We start from the raw sequence: 17,635 nt of genomic DNA, 5'->3' as shown, positions 1-17,635 counted from the left end.
CAAAATGTGAGAACAACAGGTAGATGTATGCCCAGAGAGCTGATCTACATCAGACAAGCAGAGATTCCAGCCTAGGAGCAGAAAGAGAGGGGGGGGTGGGGGAAGGGAGATGAGAGAGAGAGAGAGTGAGATGAGAGACCGGGCTGCTGTGGGGTGAGGCCGGGCCCTGGCGTCAATGAAAATGGAGAGCCCGGTTCGCAACACTGGGGATGTGCCCAAATCAGGGTCTGCAGGAGGACCGAGGCAGATCATGAGGCGTGTGAAAGGAATAGCTTATATCCATGGCCAGTTTAATCTGGATGAATTTGCCTCCTTTAATGATTTGATTTTCACACTCAGTCATCCGGACTCTAAACGTTAGCTCCGTTCTCTCTTCACAGATGCTCGTCAGACCAGCTGTGATTGTCCAGTATTTTCTGTTTTTGTTTCAGATTTCAGCATCCGTAGTAATTTGCTTTTATATTAACATAAGCCTACTGTTTTCAAGGTCAGTTTAACATCAAGCCCTAAAGAATAACTTGCCAATGCAGAGCAACATTCATGAATAATTTCACTTTGTCCTAAAAACACTAGGCACAATCATATAATGTACTCTAGACTGGCATACCCCAGAACTCCCAGTCAAATACTTTGTAATCTGTAAAGAGATCCTGTGAGTTCCGCATTGTTAAACAGTCACTCTTGCCACAAGAATTCTTGTTCTTCTACCGGGAACATGGTTTGTGTTTTGACAAGCCCAGTGTGGGTCGAGTGATCAAAGGGTTAAAATGTTAAAAGGTTAGAAAGTGGAGCGAACTTTGAACATAGCAGTTTCCTTCTGGGGCAGAAGTGATTGAAAAATTACCAGCTGAACACATTGAGTGAGAAGTGCCTAATGTTCTCTGGACATTCTGCTTTGATACATAAACAACCTGCAGAGGAGAAGGGTGGTGGGGGAACAACAGCAGCCGCACTGGAGGGTCCACACCACTTCAGGAAGGTACTGCATCTTAAGAGAGGGGAAAGCAAAGATCTCTCCCCTCACTAAACATCAATGTGGCCTGGATAGCTGCAGGAGAGTCCCTCCATTTTAACCCCACAATGACACATCCCTTCAACTCCCACGATAACCGTCCCTCTACGTCCCTGTAGCAGATGAGGTGGCCCTTCCCCCCTCTTTCACTGTTCCCAACTCATTACACCCCCTCAATTTTATTGCCTTAATTCATTCATTAAATCGGAGCAGGAATAAAACCCACTGTTCGTCATCCTTTGCCAGTGTTCCTGCTGCTGGCCCAGCAAACCTTCCCAAACTGTCCAGAGGAAATACAGCCAGCATCACTCACCAGAAACGCACCATCTCTGCTCGACACTGTGCACACTTGCTGTGCACTCATTTAGCCGCGCTTCCCAAAACAAGGGCCATTTCCATCCCTCCCTCTCTCTACTGCAGAGAATACCCGGCCAATCAACAGCCAGCAGCATCACTGCAGAAGAACACCAATCCTCATCTCCTGCATCCCTCTCAGCATCAAACTGATAGCTTTACAAGCAATGAATCACAGCTCTGCCTTTGTTGTTCTGCTCAATTCCTGCTTACACCCTCCCCCTACTCTCATATCCTCCTTTGGCATTCTTTCTATTAACTGCCTCACCCCTGCACCCCTCACAAAACCCAACACCCCACGATAACACCTATGGCACCCAGTTCACCACTTCCATTTAACTCCATCATACAACCTTTCCCTCCCAGCTAATTCCAGCAGCAAATCACTCCCTCCCAGCTAACTTACAGCAGGCAGTCACCCTCTCCCAGCTAACTCCAACAACTAACCTCTCCTTCTATGCTAACGTCTGCATTGACCCTTTCTGTTCCAATTAACTCCAGCAGCTGCCCTCACCCAACGTTCACGCTAGCAGGTACTCTCTCCCTCCCAGCTAACTCCAGCCGGCACCCTCTCCCTCCCAGCTAACTATATAGGCACCCGTGCCTCGCAGCTAACTCCAGCCAGCACCCTCTCCCTCCCAGCTAACTCCAGCAAGCACCCTTTCCCTCCCAGCTAACTCCAGCTAGCACCCTTTCCCACCCAGCTAACTCTAGCAGGCACCCTCTCCCTTCCAGCTAACTCCAGGAGCACCCTCTCCCTCACAACTAACTCAAGGAGGCACCCTCTCCCACCCAGCTATCACCAGGAGGCACCCTCTCCCACCCAGCTATCACCAGCAGGCACCCTCTCCCTCCCAGCTAACTCCAGTAGCTCCCTTCCTCGCAGATAACTATAGCAGCTACCCTCTCCCTCCCGACCACCTCCAGCAGCTACACTCTCCCTCCCAACTCCAAAAACTACCCTCTCCCTCCCAAGTAACTCGGCAGCTACCCATCCCCCCAGCTAACTCCCGCAGCTGCCCTTTCCCTCCTAGCTAACTCCCGCAGCTACCCTCCACCCCAGTTAACGCCAGCAGCTACTTTCTCTCTCTCCCAACTAATGCCAGCAGCTACCCTCTCTCTCCCAGCTAACGGCAGCAGCTACCCTCTCTCTCCCAGCTAACACCAGCAGCTACCCTCTCTCTCCCAGCTAACACCAGCAGCTACCCTCTCTCTCCCAGCTAACACCAGTAGCTACCCTCTCTCCCAGCTAACACCAGCAGCTACCCTCTCTCCCAACTAACACCAGCAGCTACCCTCTCTCTCCCAGCTAATGCCAGCAGCTACCCTCTCTCTCCCAGTTAATGCCTGCAGCTACCGTCTTCCTCCCTATGAACTCCTGCCGCTACCGTCTTCCTCCCAACTAACTCCTGCAGCTACCTTCTCCCTCCTAGCTAACGTCAACAGCTACCTGTCCCTCCCAGCTAACACCAGCAGCTACCCTCTCCCAGCTAACGGCAGCAGCTACCCTCTCTCTGCTACCCAGCAGCTACCCACTCCTTCCCAACAACCCCAGCAGCTACTCTCTCTCTCCCAGTTAATTCCAGCAGGCACCCTCTTCCTCCCAACTAACTCCAGCAGCTACCCTCTTCCTCCCAGCTAATTCCAGCAGGCACCCTCTTCTCTCCCAGCTAACTCCAGCAGCTATGCGCTTTTCTCCCAGCTAATTCCAGCAGGCACCCTCTTCTCTCCCAGCTAACTCCAGCAGCTATGCGCTTCCACCCAACTAACTCCAGCAGCTACTCTCGTCCTCTCCCAGAGCCTATCCAGGCTACGAGCTGTTACGCCGCAGCATGTAACGGCAGGGGCTTTCGGTTCTGCAGGTCCCATTACACATAGAGAGATATAAAGAGATATCCTCCACAGTACCTGAAGCGTGCTCGCCTGCTAGAGCCAGCAGCATTAGACACCACCGAGCCTTCGGCTTCTTGCAGCTCTGCCTGGCTTGCATCGGTGCAACGGAATCTCCGGACATGAATTTTAACTCTGTGCAGGTTGTAACATGTAGCGGCAGTATTATGCAAAGATTTACGACATCTCACCATTTCCCTCCCTTCAGCGCCGACGGCTGCTGCTGTTGTTGTTGCTGCTGGTTTGATTGACACATGACCCGGGGATTAGAGCCTGGATTTCCCGTGAGGGCGAGGGACGGGAGAAAGAGGGCCCGGCAGTGACGTCACCCGCGCGCTCCCCAGTCAATCCACTTTCGCCTAGCAGCAGCAAACGGCCCGGATGTCCAAGGGAAAGACGGTCTGGAACCGGCACCTAAACACAGAGAGCGGCCCAGTCACAAACACGCTTCACCGTCAATACAGTCTGACAGAGCCCGCATGTCCCGCTGCTTATCGGCTTTCTTTTTCATTATGGTCCACAGAATTCCGGCAGTGCAGGGGGCAGCCATTCGGCGGCCCATCGCTTTCCGCACTGACCCTATCTCGGCCTACTCTCCCATTGGGAGCCTGTTACACTTTCATATCAGTCAGCATGTCACAAGGAGGCCATTCAGCCCATCCAGTCTATATCAACTCTGCAAGCCAATCCATTCAACCCATTCCCCCACCCGCTCTTTATCCTTGTTGCCCTGCAAGTTTATTGCCCTCAAATGCCAGGCCAACTTCGTCATCTGTTTCCACCACCCTCGTGGGCAACGAGTTTCAGCTTTAACATTCGCTGCATAAGGTACTTATGCACATCTTCCCTTCCCTACTGCATCTCTCGTTCAAAACCTTAAATCCATGTCTCTCCCCCACCACTCCCGTGGTACAATCAGCTAATGGGAACCGTGGACCAACTAATAGGGCCGGACAGCTAGTTTGTGATATGGAGCAACGCCAATAGTGGGGTTTGAATTCCTGTACAGGCTGTGGCTATTCATGAAAGCCCCACCTCAATCATGTCCCTCGTCTGAGGTGTGGTGATCCTCAGGTTAAATCACCACCAGCCAGCTCTACTCAAAGGGGAAAGCAGCCTCAGGTCATTGGAACTATGGCAACTTTATTTTTAATGGGAACGGCATTACTTTGTTTGTCTTTTCTAAACTTGTTATAACTTTGTACATCTCTGTCAAATATTTCAATCTCCTTTGCTCGAAGGAGAGCCCTACATTTTCCAATCTAAACATGTGGCTAAAATCTCTAGAACCATTCTGGTAAATCTCTACATCTTTACCATGGTGACCAAAACAGGACCCAATATTCTGGTTACTCCAAGGTAAAGAAGTTTCTCAAAAAATCCTGAATTATATTCATCTCCACACCACAAAAATAAATATTTTCTCTACTTCTATCCCCATCTAACCCCATCCATAATTTGAGAGTGATCGAGATTGAATCGGATGACCCCTCAACTTTCTTTTCTGGAGATAAGCACACCAGCATGTTCAAACTTTCCTGATACTTACAGTCTCAGTACTGTTATCACCACATAAATCATTTTTGCATTTTCTTCCTGTGCTACATCCAATGTATCTCCAACAATAGGACAGTCTCTAACACCCTACTACTTATTGCTGAATATTATATGAATTAACATTGACTTTTGACTCTCTTTCCCCCCCCCCGCCCCCCCCCCCCCCCCCCCCCCCAACACCCTCAAATTATGGGCCAGAAAAAATTATCACAGCCCAGAGCAAACAGGATTCTTTTACCCAGGTAAGAAGCAGCACCCAGAGCAGAAGACAGACAAATTGTCAAGCATTTTGATACATACAGTACAAGGAATGTGACAACAGGCTAACTGTTACTCTGATTATCCCAGAGAGTTTTCCGTTTCTTTCCGTGGGGTCTGCCAACCATTCCCCACTCTTAAAAGATTGCATTATTTTAACTCCGAGGGTGCCTTCATTTTGAGGTACTCTTGTAGTCAATGCTTCAGCTACTCTGGCCTGGCTCCCAGCAAGTGTGGTCCCAGAAAGTCCGCCATTTGGTCCAGGTGTTGGGGTCCTGAGGCTCAAAAAAAATCTTGCCCTGGGTTTCAGCAGATGCCCTCACACTGTCAGCTGGGCCTGCTGGGCTGGTATCAGCATCAGAGTACAGAGCAACTTCTCCCCAAAACACAGGGGAATCAGGCTAATTGGAATGACCCCACTTCCACTCAGCCAAAATGACCAATAGACTGAGCATACGCTCGGGATTGAATGTATGGTAGCTGTGTATCACATCAACTTTGCTGCTGGGCTATGCACTGCCCTGGACAGGTCTAAACTCAGATCCTCTTTCTGAAGCACCAAACATTGCTGGGGCTACAGTGCCCCAGCCACCTGTAGCATCCTGGGATCTTGCCCATTCTTCACGGGTGGACATCAGCAGGAATTCTACTGTGGTGGCATCACAACCAGGCCCTAATCATTTCTCATCCAGATATACAATTCAGCAAGAAAGATGACCCAAAGAAGAAATGTTTAAAACTTCAGGCCTTCCCATTAATTAATTAGTATTTTCTAATACCAAACAACAAAACCTTATTTTTAAGAAAATGTACTAAATTGGCTATAAAGCACTTTGGGAAATCCGGAGGTTGTGAAAGATGCGTGGTAGCCTCAATAAGAGAATCTCTTGACATTGGTTAAGAAATAAATATTGACCAGGATACAGGCAAGAATTCCCCGGCTCTTCTTTGAATAATACCCATGGGATCTTCCATGTGTCTACCTCTTAGGTGGACATTAAAGTTTCATCCTAAAGACAGCACAGCACTCGTGACGGTGCAGCACACCCTCAGACTGAAATCATCAGCACAAACAGCCCGCTTGATTGGCACCCCTTCCACAAATAATTGTAGCAGCCGTGTACCACCTACAAGATGCACTGCAAAAACTCAACAAGGCTCCTTAGGCAGCACCTTACAAACCCACTACCATCGAGAAGGACAAGGGCAGCAGATTCCTGGGATCACCACCACCTGGAGGTTCCCCTCCAAATCACTCACCATTTTGACTTGGAAATATATTGCTGTTCCTTCACTGTCGCTGGCTTAAGATCCTGGAACTCCCTTTCTAATAGCACTGTGGGTGTACCTACACTACATGGACTGCAGCGGTTCAAGAAGGCAGTGGTTCAAGGGCAAGTTGGGATGGGCAACAAATGTCGGCCTAGCCAGCAAAGCCCACGTCCAGTAAAAATGAATTTTAAAAAGAATCATGTCACTATAATAGACTAGATTATGGGTTCAAGCCTTTGGATTGGGGTTCAAACCTATGACCATATGACTCCGACGCAACAGTTTTTAAAAATTCATTTATGGGATGTGGGTATCGCTGGTTGGGCTTGCATTTATCGCCCATCCCTAGTTTTGCCTTCAGAAGGTGGTGGTGAGTTGCAATCTTAAACCACTGCAGTTCTTGAGGTGTAGGTACAGTAATACTGAAGTAGTCACAACTGACATTTCCAGGTACAGGAACTCTTGCTGGATATTGGGGGAATAAAAGTTAATACCTCCCTCCCATCTCGATTAGCTGATAAATCAGCATAGCCCAGGGTTGCAACCTGAAATTGATAAATAGCTCACAAGATGGTGTATTTATCACTCACTAACAGCAGAAGCAAATATATTTTTGAATTAACTTTTTAAAAATAGTTAAGATTAGTCTATACAAGCTTTGTTGAAGGGTTAAACAGATCAGCAATCAGGAGCAGAAATTCCAAATCCCTGGGTGTTTTCCCCCTGGAATCAAATCCTAAGGCTTTGTTTCATCAAGTACTTTAATATGAAATGAAAATCACTTATTGTCACAAGTAGGCTTCAATGAAGTTACTATGAAAAGCCCCTAGTCGCCACATTCCAGCGCCTGTTCGGGGAGGCCGGTACGGGAATGCACCGAGCAATTCATTCTCCCTTGTGTAGATCCCAAGAATGGCCTCCAGGTTATTTCAGTAGACTTTGAGCAACATGAAAGTATTCATTAATGTGCAAACAATGCACACCGTTCTAATAACCGAGCCCCGGCCATAAATGACTTTAGACCACGGGTTTCCGGAGGTTGAAAGATTTCTTTTTTTTTTAAATAATAAATTTAGAGTATCCAATTATCCCCCTGGTGAATGAGCTGGGACGGCGGGCAAATTTTTTTTTTTGGGGGGGGGGGGGAGATGCCATTTACAGTAGCGAGGGATAGGTTTAGGTATTTGGGGATTAAGGTAGCAACGGAATGGATGGGGCCCCATAAGTGGAACTTACAAATCTGGTGGAGGAAGCCAGGGACAATATTAAGAGGTGGGATACACTACAGTTGACTTTTTTTGGGGGGGGGGTCCAAGTGGTGAAAATGAATATTCTGACAGTTCTTGTTTACCAAAGACCTTTTTTGGGAAATTGGGCACAATTATTTTGCACTTTGTGTGGGTGGGAAAGGTGCCGAGGGTCGGGAGGACCCTGCAACAGAGGCAGCAAGGGAGATGGCATTGCCGAACCTGCTTCATTGTTATTGGGCAGGGAATGTAGACAAGGTGCGGCGGTGGTGGGAAGGAGAAGGGATACAGTGGGTTAGGATGGAGGAGGAATATTGTAAGGGGTCCAGTTTGAAGGCTATGGTGACGGCAGCGTTGTCAATGGCTGAGTAGGTATTCAGGAAGCTCAGCGGTGCAGTGCACGGTGAAGATATGGAATCAGTTAGATGGAATTTTAGGATGGAAGGGATGTCAGTGCTAATGCCGCTGTGCGAGAATCATGGATTTGAGCCGGAGAGGATGGACAGTAAATACAGGAGGTGGAGGGAAGTGGGGCTGGCCACGGTGAGGGATCTGTATTTGGAGGAAGGGTTCGCTGAGGAGTAGCTACGGGTAGAGCTGCCAAGGAGTAGTGAGTTCAGGTATTTGCACGTTAGGGACTTTGCAGGAAAGGTCTGGAGGGGTTCCCTAGGTTGCAGGGATACACCCTGCTGGAGCGATTGCCGCTTCCGGATGTGGAGGGAAAAATTGGGGATATACATAAGTGGCTGGGGGGGGGGGGGGGCAGGGAGGCGAGCAGGTGGTGAAGATGAAGGAGAAATGGGAAGGGGAGTTGGGAATGAGGCACTGCGTGAGTAAATGGGACCCCCTCCTGTGCAAGGATGAGCCTGATACTGGTTTAGCACACTGGGCTAAATCGCTGGCTTTTAAAGCAGACCAAGGGAGGCCAGCAGCATGGTTCAATTCCCGCACCAGCCTCCCCGAACAGGCGCCGGAATGTGGCGACTAGGGGCTTTTCACGTAACTTCATTGAAGCCTACTCGTGACAATAAGCGATTTTCATTTCATTTAGGTGGTGCTACGGGTACATATGACTCGGGCCAAAATGAGTGGGTTCTTCCAGGAGGTAGCAGATGAGTGCGAGAGGTGTAGGCAGGGGCCAGCAAATCATGCGTGTTTTGGGGTTATTGAAAATTGGGAAGATTCTGGGGGGAGTATTCGCGGTCTTAGTTAGAATAGTGAAAAAGGTGGACCCAGACCCTTTGGTGGTGATATTTGGGGTTTCAGAGAAGCCAGAGCTCATGGCGAGGAGGACGGCCAATGTCGTGGCCTTCGCCTCTCTGATTGCACGGCAAATGTACTGGAGTAGTGGTTGGCATCGCTACCGGGGGTATTGGCTTGGTTGAGTGAAAAAAAGGGTGAAAAAATGTACAGACTGTATAGTTGATTGCTGGGAAGTATATTTCCCGGGCCCGGTATTTATGTTGTAACCTGTTTTGATACATGTTTTTAATAAAATACATTAAAAAAGGTTTCCCCACTTACTTTTTTCCTGTTATTTCATTGACAGTAACTTCTTACCCATCAAGATCACATGATGCAGAGACAGTCCTGTTACCCTGTACTGATCACTCACACCTAACGGTGCTCTCTGTGGACACAAACATCAAACTACATAACTACCATTGCATAATACACAAAGGCAATTTGGTCCAGCCCTCAGAAAAAACACTTAGCAAACATGAAAACGTGTAATACATAGATTTACACGTTCGGAATTCAATGAGGGCCCAGAGGCGCAGAGCCCCGCTGGTTGGACACAGTGGGAGGATCTCTCACTCTGCCCTGGTAGCGCAGGGGGATCCCATATTCAAGTCCCTATTCTCCTGAGTTTGCTCTTTTCCGTTGTAGCATCAATGTTGACCTACCGCCCTGGGTTGGGACTTGCATATTTCTCATGCCTTTAATGCAATAAAACATCACAAGGTGCTTAATAGGAGCACTTTCAAACAAACAGGGGGAGATAAGGGGACTGAGGGCGAGCAACAGCAAGATAGAGGGAGCTCACATGTATAAGTCTAGAAAGATAAAAATTGAATGATGCCAGCAAACTGTGAACTTTGTTTCTATAAATCGGAGGGGTAATTATCGTAGTGAAAGGAAATTCCTCAGCTACAATTCGTATTAGTGCTGCAACTTGGGATTTAAAAAAATATATATTTTTATTAGAATTTTTGCACTTAATATCAAAACTTTGCAGAATATAAAAATAATAACCAAAATAACAACAGCAACACAAGTATCACAAGCTGCCATCGTGACTATGACAGTAGTCCCAGTGCTATAATTTCCCTACATTATTTACATCGGTGTGTATCTCAGTTATTTTAAAAAAGTGTTCTTATTGCGACTTTTAGGAAAAAGACTTATACACAACTTTACATACGTATTTACAATTACAGCGAAATACATAATTACATTTGTTTTGTGTGTGGCGAGGCGGGGTGGGGGAGACGTGAAGTGAGATTCCTGTTCCACCCTGAAGTTCTGGAGGGAGGTTTGGATGGTCCACCTTCCCGGTTTAGCCCGTGTGGGAGGAATCTGTGTTCCCTTCTGCGACTGGCCTTCCTCGCCATTCCTTCTCTGCTATAAGTTCCATTCAGGTGGTGCCCCCTGCCCCCCCACTTCCCTATCCCTCCTCCCCTAGTTAGTTGCTGGTTGTGAGCAGGTCTGCAGAGGTTTGTGAACTTTGTCAACATGTTGTGGAATCTCTCCTTGGCCCCAGTTTTTTTGGGTTTTCTAGTTGCAGGAACTTGGCCAGGTCTGACAGCCACTCCAAGGCCCTGGGTGGCATTGCCGACTTGCAACATAGCAGAAGTCTCCGCTTCGCAATCAGTGAGGCGAAGGCCAGGACGTCCACCCCGTCCCTGTCCAGAGCTCTGGATGCTCTGACACCCTGAAGACCGCCACAGATGGGCACGGCTCCATCCCGACTCCTATCACACTGGACATAGCCTCGAAAAGGCCATCCAGAACTCAGAGTCTGGGGCAGGACCAGATCGTGGTTGTAGTTGGCTGTTCCCCCGACACCACTCGCACCTATCTTCCACCTCCGGGAAGAACCTGCTCATACTGGTCTTAGTAAGATGCGCTCTGCACCACCTTGAGCTGCATCAGGCCAAGCCCGGCGCAGAGGTGGAGTTGATCCTATGCTGTGCCTCGATCCAGAGTCCTGCTATCTCCATGCCCAGCTCCTCCTCCCATTTCAGTCTGGTCTCGTCCAGTGGGGTCCTGATTTTTTCTATGAGTCGTCTGTAGATGTTGCCACATTTGTTGTCCCCTAAACAGCCCACCCTACCATTGTGTTGGGATTTTTGCTTACCGTATATTGGAAAGACCATGCTGCTGTTTTAGTTCCACTTGGACCTCCTTACATCTGACCTTATGTCTGCATATCCTGCTATTACCCCATTTACACATTTATCTTCCAGAGTATTTGGTCTTCCATATTCTTCCCCTGAAAATGTATTAACTAATATTAATCTATAGTGAAACTCATCAACCAATTATGCGCCCATTCTGCAAAGTTATTAATGTCTTACTGTATTTTGTCTCACTCCTCCTCAATATTGATGGCAACCTCTCCAATCTGGCAGGATGTGCAAATTTGTTTTTAAACTGTATAATTGTGAAACCATTGACTAAGCTGCATACCTCTACCTCCGGCACATATTCCTGACACTAATCGCCAAAGTCCATCTTCTCCACTCATTTAGCCATCATTCTATGATAGCCATCGCAAGAATTAAAAAAAAATTATTTCATGGGATGTGGGCAGAGCTGGCTTGGTCAGCATTAATTGCCCTCGATGTGGTGGTGGTGACCTGCCTTCTTGCAACGCTACATCCACGGTGCTTTTAGGGAGAGAGATCCAGGATTTTGACCCAGCGACAGTGAAGGAACGGTGAAATATTTCCAAGTCAGGATGATGTGTTTCTTGGAGAGGAACTTGCAAGTGGTAGTGTTCCCATGTAACTGCTGCCTGTGTCCTTCAAAGTGGTAATGGTCGTGACTTTGGAAGTTGCAGTCAAATGAACCTTGGTCAGTTGCTATTCTGCATCTTGTAGAGGGTACACACGACTGCCACTGTGTGTTTATCATAGCCTGCACCGGCCCTTGGAAAGAGCACCCGACTTAGGCCCACGCCTCCACCCTATTCCCGTAACCCAGTAACCCCACCTAACCTTTTTGGACACTAAGGGCAATTTATCATGGCCAATTCATCTAACCTACACATCTTTGGACTATGGGAGGGAATGTTTAAAATAGTGGATGTGGGGGGGGGGGGGGGGGGGGGGGGGGTGTCCGTCAATGGAGCATGCTATTTTGTCCTAAATGGTGTCCTGCTTCTTGAGTGTTATCGGAGCTGCACTCATCCAGCCAAATGCAGACTATTCCATCACATTTCTGACTTGAGTCTTGAAGATGGCGGACAGGCTTTGGGAAGTCAGGAAGTGAGTTACATACCGTAGAATTTCCAGCCTCTGACCTGCTCTTGTAGCCACAGTATTTATATGGCTAATCCAGTTAGCAGTTTCTGGTCAATGGTAACCCCCAGAATATTGATAGTGGGGGATCAGTGATAGCATTACCATTGAATGTCATGGGGAAATGCTTAGATTCTCGCTTGGTGGAAATGGTGTTTACCTGGCTTTTGTGTGGCACAAATATTACTTGCCATTCGTCATCCCAGGCCTGAATGTTGTCCAGGTCTAGGTGCATATTGGCACAGTATCTGAGGAGTTGTGAATGGTGCTGAACATTGTGCCCTGAATATCAGCAAATATCTGACCTTATGATGAAAGGTCATTGATGAAGCAGCTGAAGGTGGTTGGGCCTAGGTCACTACCAGAGGAACTCCTGCAGTGATGTCCTGGGACTCAGATAATTGACCCCCAACAATCAGAAACATCTTCCATGATACGTATGACCCAATCATTGGAGATTTTTCCCTGATTCCCATGAACCCCAGTTTTGCTTGTTCTCCTTGATGTCACAGGCAGTCACTCTCACCTCACATAGGGCCTATTATGCTCGTGGCTGTTTTTAAGATAACAGCATTGCAATTGTTTTGTTTTTTAAGTCATCAATGAAACTTTGGTGGCCAATCACTAATGCAGAACGTTCACTTTTAGCCAAAATAATATCTGCTACCTTGGAACACAATTTTCTAACAACTGGAACTAACTTCTATCTTTGAATAACTACAGCAGAGAGTAAACTTTCATTATGAGATTTTACAGCACAGGAGTTCACATCCAACTCATCCACCAGTTAATTTCACAGGATTCCAGAAAATACCAACTTCTAGAGCCAGGTACCCAAATTATGTGAAACATTAAACATTTGCTGGAACATCTTACCTCTGAACTCAAGTTGCAATTTGAGGAATCCCAGAATTGCGTGAGCTTTTATGCTGCATCTAATCCATGCTGCATTTGCCCTGTGTGTGTTTTGCCGTCAGCGTAGAAGTAGTTTTCTGTATCTAACCTGTCTATTTGCTGACCCTCTGAATGATACGGCACTGTGGAGTAAACGTTTTACCCCGGATCTAACCTGTATATGAAATTAAACGGAATGCTGGAGATACTCAGCAGTCCAGTGGCATCTGCGGAGTTAACATTTCAGGTTGAGATGACCAGTCAACTAATTCTGACGATTGGTCATCTCGACCTCAAATATTAACTCTGTTTCACATTGCAGACCATCTGAACTGGAGTATTTCCAATACTTTGTGTTTATATTTCGGACTTCCAACAGCCACAATATTTTGCTTTTGCATAATTGTGCTGTACATGCCCTGGGCCTGTTTGATGGACCAACAGCAGGAGAAAGAGAGTGCGATGTTCAGTAATAAGCGCAGGTAGAGGCTACCTAACAAGGCTGTCAGTTATAAAAAATTTACAGTAGGGAAACCCCATGCGAGAAACGGAAGCTGCTGTTCAGAGAGCTCAGTGCAATCTTTTGTTTGACGTGTCAGGGGTTGATAATGAGCTAACTCTGTACAACGGTCACAATTGATACCTTCCAGGAAATGTAGAGTCATTCAGTATTTAATTCTGGGGTTAAACACTAATGCAGGCACAAACATGCAAACGGAAATATCTTCTCCCTTAAACAGAGCTGCTTGAAGTTTGGGAATAACGTGACCATCCAAATTCTAAAAGATGATTTCCCCCATGGGTCAACAACAGCAGAAAGCTGTATCAATGCTGCACACATTGCCATGACTCTGGCTTCAATTCACACTTTTAGAACCTCAGCTCGAGGGATGGTAGGGGTTTTGACAAGTGACATTGCTACGCCAGTTTAATTAAAAACTAAAACCAGTTCCTTAACATTACTAGAATACTGGAAGAGACACACATAGGCTTGTATTTATATAGCGTCTTTCACAACCGCAAATCATCCCAAAACACTTTACAGCCAATGGGTACTTTAGGAATACAGAAACACTTGTACTGGAGTCAATTTGCACGTAGTATGCACCGATAAATATAAACGATAGGGAGGGGGCAGTCGGCAGTTTGTGGAGGGATGGAGAAGGGCAGTTTCAGGAGTGGGGTGGGGAGAGACTCGACAGTTTCTGGGGTGGGGAGAGGAGAGACTCGACAGTTTCACGGGGGAGGGAAGAGAGTCAGCAGTTTCAGGAAGGGAGGTTAGGAATTGCAGATATAGCACAGGGAGCATTACAGTAGTGGTTATAATGGTCGAACTAGCCAGCTTAAAGCAGAGGTTGATATTTTAGTGACAGCAATTCTGAGAGGTTTCAAGCAAGTAGTGGTAGCATTGATTGGTACTTTGATAAACATTTAGGCTCTCTTCAGCTTTGTTCAACAGAACAGAACAGAAAGTTGCAACCATAAGTTGCATTAAAGCAACCAAACGCCAAATACCAGCTGCTTTCCTCTTTAACTTCAAACACTTTCCACTTCAAACAACCGCGCAACCTCAAACAAACCATTGTTTGCAGCAAATTACTCAGCCTTCAGAACAGCAACCACAACACCACAAAACCCTGCCAGGGTAATCTCTGCAAGACATGCCAGATCATCGACATGGACACCACCATTACACGTGGAAACACCACCCACCAGGTACGCGGCGCATACTCGTGCGACTCGACCAATGTAGTCTACCTCATACGCTGCAGGAAAGGATGTCCCGAAGCGTGGTACATTGGCGAGACCATGCAGACACTGCGACAACGAATAAACGGGCATCGTGCGACTATCAACAGGCAGGACTGTTCCCTTCCAGTTGGGGAACACTTCAGCAGTCAAGGACATTCAGCCTCTGATCTCCGGGTCAGCATTCTACAAGGAGGCCTTCAGGAGACGCGACAACGCAAAATTGCTGAGCAAAAACTTATAGCTAAGTTCCGCACGCATGAATGCGGACTCAACCGGGATCTGGGATTCATGTCGCATTACATTCGGCCCCCACCAACAAGCCTGGACTTGCAGAGGCCTACCGACTGAACTGGCTTGGGACAATTCACACCTCTTTAACCTGGAGTTACCTCTCTCTCTGCATCTTTGATGATTTGATTGCCTGCAGGTGCTCGCATTCCGGGGCATCTCTGACTGTGTCTATATAAACATTTCTGGAACAAGCCTTTCCATTCACCTGAAGAAGGAGCCGTGCTCCGAAAGCTCGTGTTTGAAACAAACCTGTTGGACTTTAACCTGGTGTTGTAAGACTTCTTACTGTGCTCACCCCAGTCCAACGCCGGCATCTCCACATCATCATTTCCTCTTTAAGGGAGAGAGTTGACTGGTGGTGATTCAACCTGTGCATCACTACACCTCAGCTGAGGGGCAAGATTGAGAAGGCAGGGCCTTCATGAATAACCTCAGCCGGTACAGGAATTGAACCTGTGCTGCTGGCTGCGCTCTGCATCATGAACCAGCCATGCAGCCAACTGAGCTACACTGGCCTCAGCCCACTTGTGCAGAAAGTATCCTGCTTCTCTTGATACAGATATCCCCACAACAGACCAGCCAAAATGGGAACTCACCAGGGAATGGGTGGAATTGGATGATCTGCATCACAGCCACAGCTGGCTACATGTCCAATTTAATACTTTCTTGTATCTTCAGCAATATGTTGTCCATCTCTGTTGCTACTACTCCCCTTCTGCCAATCAGACTCATTTATACTTTGGAGATTCAAAACCATCTTTAACTCTTGCCACAAGTTCTGTACTTCCACCACAAACTCTTCAACTCCCCAGTCATTCTCTCAGTGAGCACCAGCCTGTCTGTAATGTTGGTGACCAATTTGACCCCCAAGCTAAGCTGTCACCACCATATTCGCTATCATAAAGACCGCCCAATTTAACAGAGTCTATGGCCATGCGTCAACCCATCTTTTAACAAAATTCATATCCCTCCAGACAGGTATAAATGTAATCACAAGGTTAAAGGCGTGTTGGTCTTTATCACAAGAGGGTGTTGGATTATAAGAGAAAGGAAATGATCCTTCAGCTGTACACAGCTTTGCTCAGACCCCATCTGGAACAGTATTTCAGTTTTTGGACACGGCACCACAGGAAGGAGAGATTTTGGGCTTGGAATGGAGACACCAGAATGATACCAGGACTGAAAGGAATTAAGCTGTGAGGACACTTAGTTTGTACTGTATTGTCATTGAGGGATGATCAAATCAAGGTGTTTAAAACAATAAAAGGGTAGCATGCTTAAAAACTAATTTTCCGTTGCTGGGTAAATCAGAGTCCATGGGACACAATCTTCAAATTAAAGGTTAGGTCATTTAGGTTTTCTTTTCCACACAGGGGTTGCGAAAATCTGGAATATTTACTCCCAAATGCTGTGATTGTTGCTTCAATTGAAAATAGCAAAACAGATCAATAAATTATTTTGCAAAGGGATATCGATCAACGGTGCTTAGAAAGAGTTAAGCTACATATAAGCCATAATCACAGTTAGAGTCAGAAACTTATGGGGTTAAATAGCCCACTACTGTTCTTATGTTCCAGACAGTATGCTCTTGCTGTCTTAGCCATCCCTCCATTTTCTATCCTTTAGAAACCTCAGCTCCTCCTAAGCCTTGCTGATGTATCCTATCAGGCACTAGGTCCTGCTCACCTGTCACTCCTGTGCACCCAAACCTATGAGGTTCTCAAGTCCCCAACCGTGCTCCAATTTACAATTCTTATCATCATGTTTAAACCCTCCCATGACCTTGGTCTTTTGTATCTTTAATATCCTCCCATCCTTACTTCTCCCTCCTCCCCTAACTCTCCATTTCACTGATCATAACCTCTTGTGCATTCCCCCGCCTTTCACTCCACCATTGTTTAGCATTCAGTGACAAAGCCCCCATTCTCTAAAATTCTCTTCCTCATCATCTGTTTTTCCTTTTTAAAAAAAAAGATCCTTATTCACATTTATCTCTTCAACTAAGATATTTATTCACCTTTCCTCGTTTGGTTTAGCATTCCCTTTTTACAATCTCTAAACATCCTAGCCTGTCCTTCCCTGCATCAAAGGCACTATAAAAATGCAAGTTGTCGTTTTAAGTCTGTCTGGACAGACATTCAAATCTACTGCCCAGTTTTCCACATTTTCTTTGCAGGTGTTCTCACCACTGGCTCCCCACGTCCTTGTAAATCAACTTATAGAGAACTATACTTGTCTTCAAGTGGTCCTCTGGCTGGCAGTCCTATCTCAACTATTGCCGTGACCTCAACTTATCACCTTGCCATTTGCATGCCAGAAATCCCTTTGCTTTGACTCCTCGCTTCCCTTTCATAGAAACATAGAAAATAAGGAGGAAACCATTCGGCCCTTCGAGCCTACTCCACCATTCATTACGATCATGGATGATCATCCAACCCCTATATTCCTTTGATCCCCTTTGCCCCAAGTGCTGTACCTAACTGCATCAGAAGTCTCATTAAGGTTTGCCTTTTCAACTGCTTTCTCAGCTCGCCCCCTTAACTTAATCTACATACACCCATCTATTTGGGGTTCCCTGCCAT

General features: G+C 46.8%; 1 protein-coding gene across 7 annotated transcripts in view; it reads right to left on the bottom strand.

The window, feature by feature from the left end:
• The window catches only part of pisd (phosphatidylserine decarboxylase), a 173,850-nt gene that overhangs the window by 28,981 nt on the left and 127,234 nt on the right, over nucleotides 1-17,635 (bottom strand). For 2 of the 7 annotated variants that reach the window (XM_038793395.1, XM_038793396.1), the window contains exon 2: nucleotides 3,275-3,670. The exons of 2 other annotated variants lie outside the window; for them this stretch is intronic. In XM_038793395.1, coding sequence (XP_038649323.1) covers nucleotides 3,275-3,450 — 176 coding nt within the window. In that variant the 5' untranslated portion in view covers nucleotides 3,451-3,670. Of the gene's footprint in view, nucleotides 1-1,325; nucleotides 1,474-3,274; nucleotides 3,671-9,114; nucleotides 9,221-17,635 lie in introns of those variants that run through there. 3 more of the 7 variants (XM_038793394.1, XM_038793398.1, XM_038793399.1) reach the window with 3 other exon arrangements.

The sequence above is a fragment of the Scyliorhinus canicula genome, chromosome 1 (assembly GCF_902713615.1).
Source record: "Scyliorhinus canicula chromosome 1, sScyCan1.1, whole genome shotgun sequence".
NCBI classification, from domain to species: Eukaryota; Metazoa; Chordata; class Chondrichthyes; order Carcharhiniformes; family Scyliorhinidae; genus Scyliorhinus; species Scyliorhinus canicula.
This window is presented reverse-complemented; position numbering and strand designations above follow the sequence as displayed.